General features: G+C 44.8%; 2 protein-coding genes across 7 annotated transcripts; one reads left to right on the forward strand and one right to left on the reverse strand.

Moving 5' to 3' along the window:
- The first annotated feature begins 787 nt into the window (after positions 1–787).
- Positions 788–7,357, forward strand: TMUB2 (transmembrane and ubiquitin like domain containing 2). Its single transcript, XM_053453862.1, has 3 exons — positions 788–901; positions 2,058–2,716; positions 5,254–7,357. Exons 2-3 carry the CDS (start codon positions 2,061–2,063, stop codon positions 5,615–5,617), a joined length of 1,020 nt encoding a protein of 339 aa, XP_053309837.1. The 5' UTR covers positions 788–901; positions 2,058–2,060; the 3' UTR covers positions 5,618–7,357.
- A 1,116-nt stretch (positions 7,358–8,473) lies between these two features.
- Positions 8,474–18,005, reverse strand: ATXN7L3 (ataxin 7 like 3). 6 transcript variants are annotated; one of them, XM_053453854.1, is made up of 13 exons: positions 17,895–18,005; positions 17,109–17,225; positions 16,524–16,656; positions 14,551–14,722; positions 13,587–13,705; positions 13,290–13,312; positions 12,685–12,730; positions 12,129–12,160; positions 11,370–11,438; positions 10,841–10,884; positions 10,531–10,602; positions 9,976–10,109; positions 8,474–9,811 (listed from the first exon to the last, which is right to left on the reverse strand). In XM_053453854.1, exons 2-13 carry the CDS (start codon positions 17,157–17,159, stop codon positions 9,669–9,671), a joined length of 1,038 nt encoding a protein of 345 aa, XP_053309829.1. In that variant the 5' UTR covers positions 17,160–17,225; positions 17,895–18,005; the 3' UTR covers positions 8,474–9,668. The 6 variants fall into 6 exon arrangements, with proteins under 6 accessions (XP_053309829.1, XP_053309833.1, XP_053309832.1 ...); XM_053453858.1 differs by having other exon boundaries at positions 9,976–10,106; positions 13,608–13,705; positions 17,739–17,911; XM_053453857.1 differs by having other exon boundaries at positions 13,608–13,705; positions 17,739–17,911.
- Between the last annotated feature and the right edge of the window lie 921 nt (positions 18,006–18,926).

An 18,926-nucleotide genomic window follows, 5' to 3' on the forward strand; every position in this document is an offset into this window, starting at 1 on the left:
AGACCTTCATAGGGCAAGGAGTAACGGACCTCGGATGGGATTATATATATATATATATATATATATATATATATATATATTATAGGGCTAGAGGGAGAGAAGGCATCAGATTATGAATTTGGAGAGTTATAACTTCTTTAGTTCCTCCAATCGCAGGCATCTTGGCCACAATAACCGTAGGGGGTCGCCGGACGAAGCGGGAGGCCTCCATCCTCAGCGAGTAAGTTACACTTTTGTCCTAAAAATAGTAAAACACACTTTTATTCGCTTTATGTCTGATCCCAGCTCGGGTTAGTGCCCTGAAATAGACCAATGGATGCGCTTTGTGTAAATCACACGGGACAACCGGAGAAACGGATCCCCTTTAAGGCACTCTATGTAAACACGTTTATATATTATATATTGTCCCCATGCACATTATTGGGGCTTTTAGGGCTGCAGGACCCTGTGATACCCTCATACTCAAATCTGCTGAGCTCCTAGAAAAGAGAGGCATAGGGGAGGAAAAAAGGGAAATGAGGAATTTGGGTCCCAAAAAGTGACTGTCCCCCTAAAAGGTGACACATGGTAGGTATAGAGTAGTGTTACTGGCTCTATACATCCTCATGGTTACCCTCCTGCGACCCCGGTATAGGCTGATGAGATAAATGTATACGATCGGGAGTGCTGGCAGGTATTGTTTGTGCTGAAGCCGCCCGACCTCCCCAAGCTTCCATTACTATCCCCTTATAAATCCCTCCCCCTCCCTGCTTCCTGTTTTGCATACTTCCGGCGGGGGTTGATGACATTACCAGGCCACACCCCCACCAGTCGCTCTTCGCTTGACGCTCCGCCTTCCTGTGTCGGGTGGGCTGCGGGCTGACCCGGGTTCGGGCTTACAGGATCCCGGCTGTGCCTGGCGGTGAGTGACATTATTTCCTATTCCTCCGTGACGTCGCCCGCGTTGACATTGAGAGCCGTGACGTAACGCGGATGCAGGGTGTCCTGTGTAAACATTGCTGCACTTTAAGGGACGCCTATAGGACATACACAGCGCAGGGCTTCTTACATAAGCGTCCCCCCGGGTACGAGGAGGCCGGGTCACCCTGTCACTGGAGCTCCTCGGACCCCCTTTTCTTAAAGGTGACGTCACTTGAAGACGGCATTACCCTGGCTGCCCTGTCATTGCATCATTTTAGCTCAGAGTAAGACAAGTGTTTTACATCACAGCGCTCTGTGTTTACAATGAGGGATGGAGATGAAGCGGACACCGTTTTTGGGTCAACATAAAAGAGACCCAAAGTTACATACGCTTACAGGGCCTCAGAGGTCTCCTGTTCAGATGACAAGATGAGCGTGATGTAAAAATGCCATATATAATCTATCCGTTTGTATAAGTACAGCTAGCTATTTAATTACATGTTTTATTGGCTTTAATTACTTGCCCCTATGTTGATAACTTTGTTCGTTCGATATCACCGGCCCCCACGGGCTCTACGCCCGGCGTCTGTATCTACGGCAGGGTGTGTGGCCGGCAGGATCCCGCAGCACGTACGGCGCATGCTTGCACATTAGGAATCCGGCCGTGCGTTGATGCTATTTATCTAAACTTTGTTCTGATGAGATCATTAAATCACATCTGATATGATGTCATCATTACAACATTATTTTTTTGCTGAGCTAAGTAGCTAGAATTGACGTTCTAGGTTTTTAGTCGCCACAAGGGTTATGTATATATAAAAAAAAAAGCGATTCTGATGTAAAGATTATGATAAGGGTTTATCCCCATAGCAACCAGTTCAGCGGATTGGACCAATTCCTTGGTTGCTATGGCGAGAGAGCACCTTTCTTAAACTCTGCGTAAGGTCAGGTTTTTCTGCACACCCCCCTAACACAATGTGTGTCTGGTGGAGGATTGTTTGCGGTAGTGCAGGAGGGGGTTAATGTATACACCTCCGCGTTGTATAAACGCCATTGATAAATAGTGCGCTGGTGATAGGACGTCTGCGTTGGGTTCTCTTGGACCGGTGTGGAAGTTCTCTCATGGTTTGTTCCCTTTGTTCTTTGCGTTGTTGTAGGAGATGGGCATGGAGATGTCTCCGCCGACCATGATAGAGGGTCTGGGTGATGAGGTGACTGTGGCGGTTGGTGTCTTCGTCTTACTTCTGGCTATCATCCTCGCGTGGCTGTCTACTTATGTGGCAGAAGGTAACGATCCCCTCCTGGGCAGCCTGATGCCCGCCGGGCATAGCGACCCCGTCCTGGGCCTGAGTAACCCGGCTCCCCCGACTCCTGAACCTCAACGTTCACCCGAGCCTCAAGTGGAGAAACCCGAAGAAGGGGAGCAGGGCTCGGGCGACGAGCAGGGAGCAGGCAGCGAAAACGCCAGCCTGGAGGAGATGCTGGATATCCAAGGGGTGCCAAAGCGCGATCACTCCGTGCCTCAGAGGAGAAACGAAAGCCAACCTGACCAAGAAGGGACACAAGAAGATGGTGGAGACCAGGAGGATGAACTAAGCAGAAGAAAAGAGCTGGAAGTGGATGAAAGCGGAGTGCAAGGGAATGCCACTGAAGGACAGTCAGTGCTGGTGGTCCACAGACGCCGGGGGTCGGAGAAGGAGGACGCTGAGCCGGCACAGCCAGAAGAAAGACTTATCTCCGTCAGGCTGAAGTTCCTGAACGACTCAGAAGAGGTGGCTCTGGTGAGGCCAGATGACACAGTGGGAACTCTAAAAAGGTGAGAGTGGAGGGATGGATGAAAGCGAAGGAGGAGGATGGGAGAAGCCGTTTAGAGGTTACTTGAGTAGATAGCACCGGGTGGATAGAGGAGGAAGAAGAATATGGTTTAGTCTAGAGCTGTATGAGAAGTAAACCGACTGGTCTTTTCTTACCGAGAACGCACACTAGACAGGAGGGGGGCAGATAAATAAAATCAGAGGGGTGTGAAGTCTGTAAGTAATGGGGGGTGGAAGGCTCCGTGGTGTTGTAGACTTTGTACTAGGGCTGCAACTAACGATTATTTTAATAATCGATTAGTTGGCCGATTATTTTTTCGATTAATCGATTAATCGGATAAAAAAAATGAATGTAAATTTTTCATTTATTTAAAATAATTTACTAAACAGATGATGGTAAATACAAACAGCAGAATAAAAAAACTTTGATAATACATTTCTTGTCTTTATTTCCCAACCAGCCCCCCAATATATGCACATTTGAGCCCAGGCTTGCTACGCTGCCTCCCAGACATGCCATGCTGCCCCCCACATATGCCACGCTGCCTACCACAGCACTCCACGCTGCCTCCCACATCTGCCACACCACGCTGCCTCCCACATCTGCCACTCCACGCTGCCTCCCACATCTGCCACTCCACGCTGCCTCCCACATCTGCCACGCCACGCTGCCTCCCACATCTGCCACGCCACAATGCCTCCCACATCTGCCACTCCACTCTACCCCCCACATGCCACTGTGCCTGATACGCCTTATACCCCCTGAAACACCACTCCATCCTCCCCAGACATGCCACCCTGCCCTCCCCACATATGCCACGCCATGCTGCCTCCCACATCTGCCACTCCACAATGCCTCCCACATATGCCACGCTGCCTCCCACATCTGCCACTCCACGCTGCCTCCCACATCTGCCACTCCACGCTGCCTCCCACATCTGCCACGCCACGCTGCCTCCCACATCTGCCACGCCACGCTGCCTCCCACATCTGCCACGCCACGCTGCCTCCCACATCTGCCACTCCACTCTACCCCCCACATGCCACTGTGCCTGATACGCCTTATACCCCCTGAAACACCACTCCATCCTCCCCAGACATGCCACCCTGCCCTCCCCACATATGCCACGCCATGCTGCCTCCCACATCTGCCACTCCACAATGCCTCCCACATATGCCACGCTGCCTCCCACATCTGCCACTCCACGCTGCCTCCCACATCTGCCACTCCACGCTGCCTCCCACATCTGCCACGCCACGCTGCCTCCCACATCTGCCACGCCACGCTGCCTCCCACATCTGCCACGCCACGCTGCCTCCCACATCTGCCACTCCACTCTACCCCCCACATGCCACTGTGCCTGATACGCCTTATACCCCCTGAAACACCACTCCATCCTCCCCAGACATGCCACCCTGCCCTCCCCACATATGCCACGCCATGCTGCCTCCCACATCTGCCACTCCACAATGCCTCCCACATCTGCCACTCTGCCTCCCACATCTGCCACTCCACGCTGCCTCCCACATCTGCCACTGTGGCTGATACGCCTTATATCCCCTGATACCCCACTCCATCCTCCCCAGACATGCCACCCTGCCTCCCAGACATGCCACTTCTCTACCCCCAGATATGCCTTATACACCCTGATACACCACTCCGTCCTCCCCAGACATGCCACACTGCCCTCCCCACATATGCCTTATATACTGTATATGCCTTATACCCCCAGATATGTCACTTCACTGCCCCCAGGATTTAGATTCCCCTAAATTAACCATAAAGACCCCATCAACCACAGCATCCCCTAAATTAACCCTAAACACACCATTAACCACAACTGCCTCAAATTAACCCCAAACACCCCATTAACCACAGCTGCTCCTAAATTAACCCTAAACACCCTATTAACATAACTGCCCCTAAATTAACCCTAAACACCCAATTAACCATAACTGCCCCTAAATTAACCCTAAACACCCCACTAACCATAACTGCCCCTAAATTAACCCCCACCTCCCCTAACTTTCAGTAGCCCAAATATATATATATATATATATATATATATATATATATATATATATATATATACACACATACACATTATATATATATATATATATATATATATATATATACACACATACACATATATATATATATATATATATATATATATACACATATACTTACAGTTAGATGAGTGTCACAGCCATGTGGTTCTGGCCTGGAGAAGGAAGGGGCGGGGCCAGTTGTCACAGTGATTACAGGGAGGGGGAGTAAGTAGGAGCTGCTGCTGTGAGACGGTGAGTCAGACTAAACGGATTATATAATGAGGGGGATTTTTCAGAGCGTTTGCTCTGAAAAAACCCTCATTTTATAATCGATAATAATCGATTCAACTAATCGATAATGAAATTCGTTGCCAACGAATTTCATTATCGATTATTATCGATTTTATCGATTAGTTGTTGCAGCCCTACTTTGTACGTTATCCATGCCCTGTCATTCTATGTGATTTCTTCTCTCTTTCCGCAGTAAATACTTCCCAGGCCAGGAGTCCCTGATGAAGCTAATTTACCAAGGACAGCTTCTTCATGACTCTTCTCAGACCCTCCGTTCCCTCCATATTACAGACAACTGTGTCATTCATTGCCACCGCTCTCAGGCCACCGTCCAGTCATCCCCAGCAGGCCCAGAGTCTGCAGGAGGCGCTCAGGAGCATGCTGGTCTCACACCCCCGATCGGGAACCTGATGATACCGGTCTTCGTTGTCATGTTGGCACTAATCTGGTATTTCCGAATCAACTACCGTCAGTTTTTCACTGCACCTGCCACGGTCTCTTTGGTCGGCGTCACGGTGTTCTTCAGCTTCTTGGTTTTTGGCATGTATGGACGATAAAGGGGTGGGGGTGAGAGGCGTGTAGGAACTTTGGACTGGTGCATTGCAGAACTATATGGGATAAAGAAAGCTACATTATGTATTCTGTATCAGACTACCAATATTCTATGGGCTTGGAGTTGATTAATCCTGTAGGTTCTTCATTAGTGTTTGGACTAAGCTAGGCATTTTCTCATGGCGTCCACCAAACTAAGCGTAAGCCCTTGGGTTGACTGGATGCCATCACCTGCATGCATGATGCAAAAGGGACTCTTTTCCCGACCTTTCCCGTAGGACACAATGCTGGCGTTGAGGTCAGTAGCCTAAAGTCAAGCGGTCTTCGCGTTTGAAGTCACGGCGGGGATGGACACCATTAGTCAAGGAGGGTCTGGGTTCTACCAAAAACTTTCCCTTTTAGCATAACTTTAAATAGACAGCAATGAAAGTTTTTTTTAATGATAAATCTCACGGCAAACAAACCCCATTGTTAAGTTGACCGTTATACGAGTTACAAGTCGCGTTGGCGTCGTGGGAAAAGATGCAGTGGCTTCCAAAGATATTCGATTGGCTGTCGATGTAAGAACATGTATGTTTTATTACACACGACGGCCGTATTAATACACCATTGTTTGCCAGGAGCATTTTACGGGGCAGAATCTCCTCGTATAATCATCCGAAACCCTTTACGCCGATAGGATGGTTTGGAAGAGAAAACAAAGAGTTTGCACTACCATAGAATTAAATGATTCACATGAAACGGAAGCAGGGGGTGGGGGGGTCTTTCTGTCGGGTAATGGGATGCTGATCTGCTTCTGCCCCCTTTCCCAGTTACAGGGCGGAAGAAAGGGAAGCGTTGGGTGGGACTTTACAGGGTTAATGTATGAATTAATTTGATTGGACTGAATGTGGAGGTTATGCACCTCATTTTACCCACAAAGCATCTGCACCTGTTCTATCTTAATTGGAGAAATCTGTTTCAGGTTTAAATAAAAACGTCAATCGGAGGGATTTTGGTGATCGCGTACCTTCTCCTCGACGCTGCGCTTGGTGCTATGAGACTCGAGGGATTAAGGGACGAGTGGTTTGAATGTTGAGTGCGCGTCCAAGCCGTAATCCTAATCCCCGGAGCTAACTATTTTTCTTCTAATTTGGTGGCAATTTAGCGAGGCGTTTCAGTTGTCGGGATGTTTTCTCAGAAATGGGATATTTTGTTGAGCTTTCCCAAAAAATGGATCCCTTTTAAACTTCACTCCCGGTTTTATCAGTAAGCCCGTATTTTCCGTGTACATTGTTTGTTTTATTGTTATTGATGCAGAAACGGATCAGATAGGGACCTGGCTTCAGGCAGCGTGACGGGATCAGCGCTGGGCGTACAGCTTTCCTGACCGATCGAGCGGCTGCTTTTACCGTTAGTCTCCTTTTTATTAAGCGGTCGCGCACGGCGTGAGTACCGTGTTGCAGATGCAGAAGGGAATCAACCATAGACAATGGTGTCTGAGCTTCAACAAAGCCATGGTTAGCGCTGGGGGTGGAGGTTATATAATTCTATATTAAATTCAGCGGGAGACATCACCAAAATATCGCGCAGGACACTAACGATCCAATCTCTTTATATTTTCGAATGTGATATGTTGGGGATGTCGGCGCCCGCGCTGGCTGCCTTAGATTATTTTCGTTGTGCGTTCTTCCTTTTCTCTAACGTTTATCTCTGTTTTATCTCCTTTTTTTTGTTTTGGCCTTAATAAAGTGTTAATTACGAGACCCCCCTGACTTGTGATAAACATCGACTGTCATTCTCACCGTTTCTGGTTGCGTTCGTTTTATCGCCAGCGCAATATTTGTTTTTCTTCTACAAGTAGCTGTCGGCTCCTCCGTTAGCTGATGCAGATCGTCTTCCGGTTACAATATACGCCGTTTATTTTAGTAAATACGATGTATGCAGCTGAAGGCAGTTTACATATTTGTTATTGCAGTAGCACGTTTACCTGCGGCAGGGCTCAGCTAGTAGTGGGTTTTGTAGAACAATTTGTTTCCGGTGGTGGTCTTCAGGACATCGAGAAGCACAGCTAAAAAGAACCGCAGCTGACAGCGGGGGCTTTGAGTTTCTACGGCTTCCGTAGCTGCTTTTGAGTTTGTGTGACGGCAGAGCGGACCCCGGCTGTAAGTATTAACACGGTAAAGTTTGACACGATATTTCAGGGAAGGGTTCGTGCATTTAAGGAATAATTTGCAATGTAACGCGTAAGGGGGGGGCACCACTTCTAGTATTAATGTCTTAACTTTTGCCTCGATAACTTTGCCCGCTCAGTCGCTGAAACAAAAACAACAACCCAGAACCAGGCAATCCTATTAGTCGTTCTTTATGTCACCAGCGGGTGCCCATCCTACTTGCAAAAGAACCGTTGTTCTTGGGCTGTTTAAATACGTGGTTGATGAGAACTGCCCATAGGGTCTGACACCCCAAAGCCCAGGGGCTTTGGGGTGACAGACCCTATGGGCAGTTCTCATCAACCACGTATTTAAACAGCCCAAGAACAACGGTCGCTAGTGTAGAGTTATTGCGCAACATATCTTTTTATATATTTATAATCAAATAAGCCGTATCGGCGGTCCGGGATGGTTAAGTGTTTCTCCCTAGGGGCCTGTCATTTTCTTTCATCAAAGTTTTTCCCAATTAAAGAAGGGAACGGTCCACCGTCCCTGGCCGTACCAGTTTGCTTTGATAAACGATCCGTGAAAAGCCATCTTTTAGTGGTTGCCAATTATTTACAAATAGCCAAAATTACCTGTACCCTCAGGAAGACATCGGGTTTAGTTTAACTTTATAACTGCTTAAAAAAAAATAATCTGACAGCTTTAAAAAAAATAAAAAGACAATTTATGTCATACTGTTTAATTACACGCACGTTTACAGAGGTATATATATATGAAACTTTCTACTCCGCTATAGGTGAGGGAAATAGGCCAAGTGAGTGAATACCCTTTTATACACTGTATGCTACAAATTGATAATTTGTACATTTACTTGTAAAACAAGTATTTTAAAGACAATAGTGCCGACCCCGCAGGAGCAAAGACCCCAATGAGGGTGTTTAATGGAGGTAGGAGTCATTAGGCCGCTTTGCTCCTTCGTGGGGCCAGCCCTTTTAACCCATTGAAACACATCACAGTCATTAGGTCAATTAACGCCACTGACCCCCTTTAACCAAAGGACTGTCCAAGCAGGAACAGGGATCTCGGGCAAGGATAGGTATCCTCTGTGACTACGTCTCCAGGGTTGCCGGCCTCGGCAGAGAACACCGGCAAATTTAGCCCACCACCTCTTTGGTCCCAATGGTCACCACTGCCTGCTTCCCAACCGTGAAGGATTTCTTTCAGCAACAAGCAATTAACCCACCACGGTTACCTTAATTAATTGCTTGCACATCAACAAAAGATATTCTGATATGCAGGTAGCCCAGTTTTGGACAGCCCTGTGTTAAGCATCTTCCTGCACCCTTGTGGGATTGACCCTTGAACCCGTTGAAAGCATGATTAAAGTACAATTTCTTACGATGAAATACTTAGTGTGATTTTTTTTTGTTTAACATGCAAGCACTTTTAACCCTCAGCTGCCAGACAGTAGCACCATGTTGCTCCCTGGCACCACTCAGAAGCGATGAGGTCACCGACGAGGAAGCACCCCGGTGGGTTAACGTTTCTCTGAAGCAGACCTCATTCACAGACTGGCCCCAGTCGAGAGTTAAAACCACACGACCCAGCAGCAGAGATCCACCGAACACGCAAAGAGTCAGCTACAACAGCTCATGGTGGGTACCGTCATGTTACCTTTCCAAGTCCTCGTCAACCGGTCAGGGAGCCAGAACTGGTATTGTATACAGCGGTGGCCAGACAAGATGGAAGGCGGCAGCAGCGATTAACTCTCCGCAGAGCAACAGTCCCTCTTGTTAGGAGGGGTGCAGTCCGTGTACTGTTCTGCTGCCAGAGGGTTAAATATACTGAGAGGTAACAGCCCGCCATCGAGCGGACACGCTAGTTCTGATTCATGTCCTAAATACCCCTTGGGCTTTTCTCAGTTGAGTTCACTGTACATCCCAGGGGTCAGCGGGGCAGGAGGTTTAGGTTTTTTCTTTTTGTTGCTGCCTCCTGTACTTGCCATGGCCAAGTGACTCGGTTTCTTTTTCTTAGGCTTCCTTGTGTCTGAGTTATTTGTACCTAGAAATCAAGGGGCGAAAGCGGGCACAAGTGAGGACACGGCCGAAATAAAACAAGAATGAATGAGGGGATGGTAGGTAGGAGAAGTACAAAGGCTAGAGGGTAAATAAATTCAGGCGTGGTTTGCACACCCCACCACTTGCCCTGTTCAATAAATCCCTTACTGGCTTTGGAGGACGCAGAGTCAGACGGGGAAATATCCGAGGATCCGTCCCACTGCAACCGGCTCATCAGCGTCTGACCCTCCACATCAAAACTGTCGTTATCGGTGCTGCCGTCAGCCTCGGGGAGCGAGCTGCTGGGGGAGAAGAGACATCCGTAAAGCACCGGCTAACACAGAGCTAGACGGTAAATGCAGGGAAAGGGGTGGCGTTTGGTGAACTAAGTTGTAGGTAGATTTTCGGTGGACAAAATCCAAATCAGAGGGACTTCTATTCTCAACAATAAAATAAATAAATCAGCTACGGTTTTAGGATTTTTCCAAATGGTGTCTTTAGCTGAAATCTATACCATTCATTAAACCAACAATATAAATCACTGGGTATCACAGAATATGTTGCCACGCAAAAACAGTGACTACACCAAGCTAGAGGGTTCTTATTTTTCTCCCACTATGGGTAACTTAAGGAGCAGCGTGAGAACGGCCCATTATCCGTGAAGTCAAAGGAGACCCCAGCCTAGCAATGGAGGTCCCCCAACATTCCATCTAAACCACTTACGCTGAGGAGCCTAGCAAGTAAACTCGGACAGATCTCCGCTGGTCATCTGTGTGCTGCGGACATCGAAGTGACCTAGAGGACAAGAAAAACGTGGAAGAAAAGTTACTTATCTATATATAGAAACATGTACCTACCACACACACGCGCATACATACACTACATATACATACATATATATATATATATATATATATATATATACATACATACATATTACATATATACACACACATACACTAAACTTGCGATGCTTGACAGTCACAGTAGATTCCCACATTCTAAAAAAGATCGACCAAAAACATATACCAACCTGGTGCACATCTTCTTTGTATGCTCCGATATAACACCGCATTGCTTAGAGGGAGATAAAATAATTACAGATTATTTTGTACGTTCCGCATACGACCAACAGCAAATGCACATCATCAGTACTGCCGAGAAGACAAACGCCGGCGTTTGTCAACTCTGTGCTATGCTTTCCCCCTGGAAAGGTTCGGCTGGGGTCCCGCGGGGGTCTATGGCATTTTGTAATAAATTATATAACATAACAGTTTATCTTGCATGTGATCCGCAGTGGAAAAAGAGGTAAAAAAAAGAATGGTTCTGTCCCACTCTACCAAACGGGAGAGTAGGTAGAACTGCATCTGAATCGGCGGATACATCAAGTCCAGCAAATTCAGGTTTGCTGGTTAAATCACTAAATTTTAGGGTCCTGTTCAAATAAAAGTAATGTCATTAGAAATGAACAGTCTATGTATACCAGGCAGTTATACTTCTATTTCGATAACATTTTGACCAACACAAACACAAAAGGGGTCGGCAGCCGGAAGAACGCTTACCGTGGTTAGGAGCGTGTGAAGCTCGTCTGGTCCGAGATTTTCGTAACTAATTCCCGAGCTGCTATTATACTGCAGAGAAAAGAAATAATTAGTGCTTCAGATTTAAAAGCAGCAGCAGCATCCGAAAGCCTTACAGGTTACTTTCATTCCATATTCCTGGTCTCCAAATGCTACAGATTTAGGATTCTTTTTCATTTAAGTATTTATCAAATGCTTTCGGTTCCCGGGCCGGAACAATTCCTTTCAAACTCAAGACATTTCCCTTTTATTTGCCCAGTTTTTCACCGATTAACCGGGGCACTGTTTACAAATATATAAATATAAATAAAATATATGTTTATTTGTAGATAAAGCCTGCAAATATTTATAAATGGCATCTAACTTAATTGCCTAGCGCTCCTAGAATAAAATAAATTGCCCTTTACAGCAAATTGCAGCCACGGCCCTCTTAAATCAAATTATCTTTTAACCCCTCGTGTCCGTAATGCGTTGCCGTCTCATTAAAATCGTGACATCAAATAACTTATTAGAAAAAAAACTTTGTAAGGACATTGCATAAAAGCTTGGTGATCTCATGACATCATAAACTTTTGTCATCTATGAACATTGTAACAATGTCTTTTTTTGGTGCCTGCAATAGATTTCAATCAGGAACGCTCCTAAAGTTTATGTTTAAAGGCAAATAAATATTGTACTTAGATCGTGAATGAATAGAATCTAAATATATAAGTACACCATAGGGGAAGGTGAAGGGCTTACCTTAAACGTTTCTGGATTGGTAGAAAGATCTCCTGAAACGGATGGAAAAAGTTAGAAACAAAGCCATCTATTTCAGCCTTAAACAAAAGCGTTGCCTATAATGCATCATATAACAGAGTTTGCTCCCTCTATCTTGGCACGCGTAGAATAGACTTACATTAAGGAAAACGTAGATACAACCTATAACCGTTTTTGGGGGCATGAATGTCTACTTGGACCATATTTTTCATAGGCCTGTTAAATAAAATACGACTTTTGAATAAAATCTTATTTTTAATCTATTTTTTCCATTGCAAACAATAGGAGAGATGTTTTTCCAATTATTTATACTTATTTTTCCCATGAATCCAGCCCGTTATGTTTCTGCTTAACACAAGTTCCCAAATTATCATGGAGGACGATAATCGCCTTAATATGAAAGTCTTAAGTTTTCTTTTTGTTAGCGAGACCGCACTGAACACGCAGTTACTGTTTCTTCCCCGCAGCGTAGGAGAAGATTACGCCGGACACAGAAGGATTATCGGCTTTATGGTCATTTTTGGAAAACGCCACTCACCATTCTTGTGTTTTAAGGACTTTGACCTGCGTGGAGAATTTGGATTCTGAAACAGAAGGATAAGTAATGAATAAAAGTAGAAAATAAAAGGTTTTTTTTTTTTTTGGAAAGAAAACAAAAAAATAATAATGGACTATATCCTATACAAGTTGCACATATTATGGTATTTAAAACGATCTTAATAATAAACCAGCTTATTATAAAAATAAGCAAATTCTAAAACCCCAAAAGAGTTAAACAATGTACTTATTTAGCATATCTATATATAATAATTTGATATAATGGAATCCACAATATGTTTGTATTTGTGAGCCCTTTTAATTGTATGATTTATTTGTCTTATGTCTATTTATTGTATTGTGATTCTTATTTTTGTACTTTGTTTTTTGTTTGTTTAATACAAAACAAAAAAAAAACTAGCTTCCGTCATTTATTTACGTCTCAATTTACTGTACAAAATGCATATCTACCTCTACAAATCTGGGCATAACAACTACTATTTTATTAATTCAGAGCTGGGACCTGAACCAAAGAGCTGGCACTCAAGGAGCCTTCAGAGCTATGAAGTCAAAATTCCTCGCATGAGAATAAAATAAGAGACTTACCTTTTCTGATTTTCTCTTCTTTGCTAGAAAGGAGGAGGATGGGTAGAAGAGATCAGGCATGCAAAAGGCCAAATAAAGCAGCGGAATTAAAAGATTGAGTGACAGCAGAGGAAAGAAAGAGCGGGGAAATTGAAACGGATCAAGTGAAGGCACAGGAGGAAAAAAAGCAGCGATGAATGGGGGGGAATAAAGAAAAAACAAAAATGGAGATAAAAAGGAGAGAGGATCAGCTCAGGACAATTAATCAAAAACACATAAAAAAATAAGTTTGTAAATAAAAAGCATCAGTTTAGTTACCTCCAGACGGCTTAAACGCACCTTTCTTCTCGGATCCGTACGACCAGTCATTGTCATTAACATCATCATTGTCTTCCTGGTCACTCTCTGACTTGTTCATGTTGTTGCTACTCGCGATCCTAATATTCAAGTTCATAAATAAGTATTATAGCTTCAAAAATAATCACCGAAGCTCATCAGCCAGGGTACGGCCGTCATTCATCAGGTGGGAAGGTTAAGTGCGACTGCCGAGACGGAGCCGATTTAAAAGGCTACAGAACAGGGAAAGCAGCAAAGCTACATGGGGGGGGGGGTATTTTTCCTTGGATTAAGAAGATGTGAAATATTAAACATTTATTCTTTTATAGACAATTAAAAAATAGCACCTCACTCAATACATGCTCTAAAACATTAAGCCAGATACGCCAGCATGCAAAACAAAATATAAAGGGCTATTGGATTTGGGAGCAAATACTAGGCATGTAACTTCCTAGATTACTTTAGGTCTGTATATGCTGCTCGCCTTCTAAACCAACAGCCGGTTATATTGGGGGGAAAGGGATTTTACTTACAGATGTTAGCCCTGTAGGAGCGAACTAGTCGACAAGTGGTAGAGCCTTGGCATAATAATATTTATACTCAGCAAGGTGGATTGATGACCCTGATGGGGATAAATTAAAACCCCAAAGCCTGAGTGGTACTTTTGTTAAGATGCCAAAGGAAACAAAAAAGGTTCACATTTCTCCCAATACTGGGCAAAATGGTGGCAGAAACAGAGGAGGAATTAGGGTAACCAGCAGTTCCATACCGTGTATGAAGCTGCCGACAAATGGCTTCTAGTCGCACCTAAGAGCCCATATCTTTCCAATGCCAACACCGAGATCGCTCGCATTCTGCTCTGCCTCCAGGTAAACGTCAAGATACGGGCAAAGAGGGGAGTGAAATTCCAGCTAAATAAAAACATACCCCCCCCCGGTTTATTTACCTCCGATTGGCGATACGGCTGCTGTTCCTGCCCATGCCCAAACATTTCTCCAGATGGGGCGCAAATCGGGAAGCTGCAATGCTGCGGTTACAGTTCGGACACACGCACTCCTTGCTCTTCCACTGGTTATAAACTTGGCCAAATATATCTACTCCGGGCTGGTCGATTATTTCTGCGGAGACATCGGGAAGAGTAAAACAAATGAAGCTTATTTAAAAAAAAAAACAAAAAACGTTGATTGTATTGATTTCTAAATATCTCCTGATCAGCTGCTCATTCAATACCTTTCTAAATACACTTTGATAGCGGGTGCAGGAATCAATCCAAAAGGAAGACCATTGATTCTGTCCCCAAAAGCCGTTCCATAATGAGCAAGAGGAACGTTCCTAAACGCGGCATCGTCTTAGGCTTACCGTCCTCTCTAACACTTTGCCGCTACATCTGTAGTTCTCTCCTTGATTTGGGCTCATAGGCTTCCTTTATTAAAGCGGCCCTTCTCCCTACAGTCACTCGCCTGATCCAGGAATATCACACACCCCAAACGTTCAGCCTATGTCTGATAATCTCAGACAAAGCAAGCGGGTGAACGTTCAATCAGCGACTGGCTGAAGAATGAGGGTCCTGCAGGAAACTGGCCAGCTCTCCAAATAAACGGGTGATCCCAGAGTAAGGAATCCCATATATTCGCCATACAAAACGGACGCAAGGCTTTTGCCCCTGATGCCATGTAATAAAATGCTGCACTCGTGTCTGGTCAATAATAGCTAAAGAATACCGTATTAGAGCGATAAATATCCAGGTCAATTTTATAGTAGTGGCAATTGTAAGTTTGACAATTGGGTCCAAGCGCGGGTATTTCTTGCAACAGTTTCCTTAAACCAATAATATTATCTAAATAGGTTATTGTATCAAGTGAGCAAACAAGGTTTCTCTTGTATGAAACAATACTTTATATCACGTATGCAAAAGATTACTGTATATACCGTATTTGGTCACAACGCTACCTGAAACTTAATCTTTCTAAAACTGAACTCATTATCTTCCCTCCCTCCATCTCCATCTCCACTCCCTGAATTCTCTATCACCATTAACCACACGACTATCTCTCCTACTAACCAGGCCCGATGCCTTGGGGTCATCCTTGACTCAAACCTCTCCTTCATCCCTCACATTCAGTCTGGATCTTAGTCTCATAGTCAGACCTAGTTGAGGTCTGATTATAAGACGACCCCGATTATAAGACGAGGGGTATTTTTCCAGAGCATTTTTTTTTGGAAAAAACCTCGTCTTATAATCGAACAAATGCGGTAATTATCTCGAGAGGTCAAAATATACTTGCACATGCAGCACTGAGAACTGTTTGCATTTCTATACCACCAACGGCACTAGCTCTGCTCGCAATATTACCCATATGAATGCATTAAAAGGGATGGACATTTTTTCCATACACTGATGAATGAATTGATGCCAAGTAACCCCTGATGGAGAATAAATTGTCCTTAAACCCATTAATGCATTGTGAGCCCGTACATGTACGGGCTTTGTTGTGAAGGGGTTAAAAAAGGAAGGTTTGCTGATGTTGAGCTCCCAGTCAGACGCATCGCAGTGGAAAGCCAAAGCGTATGTCGTAGGCTTTTCTTTTTAGGTCAAGAGCCAGCTGTGTGACTATTTTCTCCTTCTTTCTATAACTATTTCTGATACCTGCTGTTTTTCTGTTTTACTAGCGATGCTGGCGGTTGATGTCCGCAGTGGCCATCAGTCCGAGGTTCACGTTCTATAGGGTTTTTTGCACACTTAATATTTAGAATAATCTTTCCATTGATCCATTCTATAGCAAAAGGACTGAAATGTCACTATAACTTCTCATTCTAAAATAAAATAATATAATAAAAGGAATCAAATATAAAGTATTTGTCTCACTGGCTCCTTGAGCTGATCGAGTCGGATGACAAACTCTGGAACGCGTCACCTACCAAAGTCCTTCATGCTCTCGGAGTCGGTCTCATCCAGCATGAAATAACCACACTTGACGGAACGATGAACCTCAAAACTCAACCCCAAACACGTGTCATCTATCAGGTCAGTGTAAATATCATGGGCGATGGCCTATGAGAGAACAACAGAGAATGAATGGGGAAACAAGAACAGCGTTAAAGCAATAATCTGAAATAACATTTCACCTCTCAAACTATGATGTCACTAGTGAAAGGAGTTAAAGGAAGTGGGGTTACGGTGAGCAACCCGACATGATGTAAAGAAAGGAGGTTAAACAGAGCTACAAGAGCAAGAAAAAAAGAAGAAGCTTAAAACAGATTAAAGAATGAATAATTCTGCACTGGTTCAGAGGATAAAAACTCTTCATCGCCACCACTTTCTATACAGCTGGGTAACTCAGCTGGGGGGGTTCATCACTTAGACATAAATGATCATAGAGAGGCATCACAGAGTTTCCTAGGCACTTATTGAATACGGATTCTCTATGGTGCGTCCAGCTGCGATATAACAAGACCTCCAGCTCACCGTGTACCCGGAAATAAGGTAATATTATACAGACTTACCTCAAGCTTACTATTATCCAGGCCTGATAGAGACATGTCTTCCATTTTCATTGGCAAACACCACCAGCCAGGGAAGGGCGATCACGCCCGGGAGTACGCGGCGGCAGCTTCCATAACCTGCACGGAAAAGCAACGGCATCATCAGACGATATCCCAAACAGAACAATACCGATATATACATATAAAAATAACACATTACACGACACCACGCAACTCCACTAATACACTGGTACACAGTCTCTACACGCGTGAACCCACCGTACGGATACACGCTAACATTTTATACGTGTAACGACGCGTATTAACAACGCCGCTCGGTCACCGTCACGTTCTACGGGCAAATCAGAAGCGTACGACGTATATATACACCGCGTAATTAAATATTATATAATGTTCGCATTTCCACATATATGCAGCTCCCTAAAAGCTACAGACACACCTTCTATGGCTCAGCACCCCTATACACAGCATCACATATACATATATACAGCCCTCCACAAGGACCAGGGCACAGCCTGAGGGCTATAATTACGTCATACATACAAAAAATAGCGAGGAATACCCTCTTACGTCAACTTATATGATATCTAATTATATACACATATACCTGCACTTGCATTATATACATACCCACAACAACAAAAACTCACACCCCACATACAAACTGCAGCGGTGAGGTACACGTAGACTCCCACACGGACGAGCGCCCGCCACATGCATGTGAACTATACTTCATACACCAATACAGTTCTCACTTCGGTTTCCTCAGCACTCAATAAGACCCACCGCCATTTTAACATCACAGGCAGCCTCAATCACCGACGGAGAACATCCACCCGATGACCACGCCCCGGTGGGTGTGTCCAGTCTCGGTATTTTACATTAAGGATCGGTACTCTGCTACACGAGGAGTGCTGCAGCAATAAAGGAGGGGCTCTGGTTGCCAAGGCAAATAATAAGGAAGAGAGTTATTGGCGCGTTGGCCAATCAGAAGAGTGCGTGGGAGGAGGAGGCGGTGAAAGCGCTGGACCGAATAGGAACACTGTGAGCTGGTGGCTCATGGATTATTGACCAATGGGACCCCCGGATGGGAGGTGCAAAGAGGTGTTGTTATGGCGACAGAGCATGGTGCGGAGGTGTGAGGTCACGTGACGGCCGGTATTGTTGATCGGGGGCTCTCATGTGAGAACGGCGTGTCTGTGTGATCGGTGCATGAACCGGGATCGGTTTCCTGGGCTAACGTAATGGAGGACAAGAAGACGAAGGCCAGCTCTCTATACATACCAAATATCCCTCTTGAGGAGGGAGAGTCCCTCGTTTGGACCCACATCCATCTGTCCTGTTTTTTGGGACTCAATATGTTTGACAGATATGATATAATGTGTATGAAAACAGCAGCAAATGGGTTAATAAATCGTGTAAATAAAAACAGTTTTACTGAAATGTCTTTATTAACTGCTTTCAATAGGTCACAAATTCACATAAACAGTCCTGGGAAAGCTCCGCCCCTAGGCATGTCTCTAACCACACCCACTTTAAACAAAGTGGCCCTCTGTGGCCGGTTGAAACACTGGGGCTCGTGCATAAGGCTGCATCACGGACTATCACCGGGAATGCTGCGCCTATTGGCTGTTGGGGCGGCTCTGGTGGATATATTAATATTTATTTTTTTATATAGCAGCATCATATTCCGTAGCGCTGTACAATGGCTGGACAGGACATAACAAGTAGTATATAACATAACGATTTGACTTACAGCATCCATTGAGCTCCTAAATCCAGGCCAGGTAAACGTATTCTCTGTACTGATGATTTAGA

Source organism: Spea bombifrons, chromosome 13, assembly GCF_027358695.1.
Source record: "Spea bombifrons isolate aSpeBom1 chromosome 13, aSpeBom1.2.pri, whole genome shotgun sequence".
Taxonomy (NCBI): domain Eukaryota; kingdom Metazoa; phylum Chordata; class Amphibia; order Anura; family Pelobatidae; genus Spea; species Spea bombifrons.